General features: G+C 31.5%; 1 protein-coding gene across 1 annotated transcript; it reads left to right on the forward strand.

Moving 5' to 3' along the window:
• The first annotated feature begins 223 nt into the window (after positions 1-223).
• On the forward strand, positions 224-1,393 carry LOC134726432 (uncharacterized). The gene has a single exon (XM_063590835.1). It carries the CDS (start codon positions 224-226, stop codon positions 1,391-1,393), a length of 1,170 nt encoding a protein of 389 aa, XP_063446905.1.
• The last annotated feature ends 704 nt before the right edge of the window (positions 1,394-2,097 follow it).

The raw sequence follows: 2,097 nt of genomic DNA on the forward strand, positions 1-2,097 counted from the left end.
CTACCCTGTTTTTTTTTATTACAGAAATTATCACGACCTTCACGTAATTGAGCAATGACAAATAATTAACTTTTTTAATTTGTATATTAAATTATTTATACTTTTTTTTCTTCTTCAGAAAATGAAAATGTGTGAGACAACGTGTTTTAAGGTATTCGTCTTTATTCTCATTGCAATATTAGAAGTTGCAGACTTAATTTTCGACTGGTTATTTTACTCCGAAATGAGTAAACAAGAGAAAGGAATCGTGTTTGGACCTATTGACGAAATGTTCTTGCACGCTATACTGGCTTTTTGTTGTATTGGCGTTGTGACATTTATAGTCGAAATGGTCTATAATAAACTAGACATTTTTAATCATGATAACAACTGTTGCATTGACGTTGTTTATCTTTCTACCATAGTGCTATGGTGCGAAGAATTACCACAGATAGGCATGAATGCTTATATTGCAAGTTGTCGTGAGGAAGGTACAAGCTTAGTTCAGTTAATAAAAGCATCATTGTTAATAGCCGGATGCATACTGCGTTTAATCATTGTTGGTGTACGAATCTGGTTACGAAGAAAGAAGGATACCAAAACATTTTTATTTTTATTTTCTTCTTTTATATTAGTCGTAGGATCAATCTTAGCCCTCATTTTTGCAATATCTGTTTTTGTTTTCTCAAATATCCAACATGATGGTTGGAGTTTTAAATTTCAAGCATCAACTGAACTTGAAACAAGAAGAAGTGACCCTTCAAGGTTTTTTGGAAGCGCGGGAATATATCTAAATGTAGCAGAACTACAGAAGGAATCTACACAATCAAATCTCAATGACACTTGGTTAAAAATGATCAACCTAACATCTCTAATAAATAAACCATCCCAGTTGCAAAACATTAAATTTGAAAGGAAAACAAACACGAAGTTGATGATTCAAACGTTCCTATCTATAAATAACAGTGTTGATTTCCAAAACGTCAAATCTGAATGCTACAACGAAACAAGCAATTTTTTAATGTTTCTGAAGGTCGATGAAACAGAATGCTTAACTTTAATTAACAGTACAGACGTAGTGGAAATATGGATACATTTCAGGTTTCTTCCACCAACCCGTTATCGTTTGATGGGAGATGTACAGTATAACGCTTGTTACATAACATCTGAGGATTGTTCAGAAAACCTAAAAACATGTAGTGAAGTAAATTTAAAATACTTCTCTGCAAAATCGACGGAAAATATTCAATATCACTTAAACCCTACAAAGACTAACTCCCTGTTTGAACTCTACACATCAGATAATTTAACCCCAAGTAAAGAAGCATGGAAAACAGGGTTTGTTGGTTGTAAGAGTTCGGGTTTCGAATCGCCAAACTGGTATAATAGCATTGCACTGTATTGTCCAAATTAATGAACTGTTGATAATTATTTTTCAAAGTTAGTAGAAATATGCACAAATGAAAAGTATTTAGTGAACCTTTATAAATATAAGGAAAATATTTTGGAATATATTTAAATTGAATATGTAGTTGACGGTAATTATGTTGTTAGTGACAACGAGGAGGATGATCAGGAGGAGGAGGAAGGGGAGGAGGACGACAATAACGTTGATGATACGTAGAAACAACAAGAGTTAACTGACTTAAAAGGCTTAATTCACCTAAGGTCAACTAATAAGCTTTAAAGTTTTCATCGCGTACATTCAGAATGATCAGAAAACATTTGTGATGTATTATTCTCTTTTCCATTTACAATTCTGTAGTACCAGATAAATATTTTTTTTTATTAAATTTTATAATATTTAAATATACGCCTTACAAGCTGATATCCAGTTGATATTAAACATTAGAAACAGGACTTTTCAAGGTAGTCAGGTTTTGAATCACGATGATCAGATACATTTCAACACATTATATATGTGTTAGGTATCTTTTTATCTTGTATGTTCAAATCCTTTCAAAACTAAAAGAATTTGTATACAGTATTCATAAATGATCATAAATACAAAAATGCTTTTATTCGATACCTAGAATGTGTGTTTGAAAAAAAAATAACATTGCTAAAATTTGATGTTCACCGCTTAACGTCAATTCATATTATTTTCATAACACCAAT

This window comes from Mytilus trossulus, chromosome 7 (genome assembly GCF_036588685.1).
Source record: "Mytilus trossulus isolate FHL-02 chromosome 7, PNRI_Mtr1.1.1.hap1, whole genome shotgun sequence".
Classification (NCBI taxonomy): Eukaryota; Metazoa; Mollusca; class Bivalvia; order Mytilida; family Mytilidae; genus Mytilus; species Mytilus trossulus.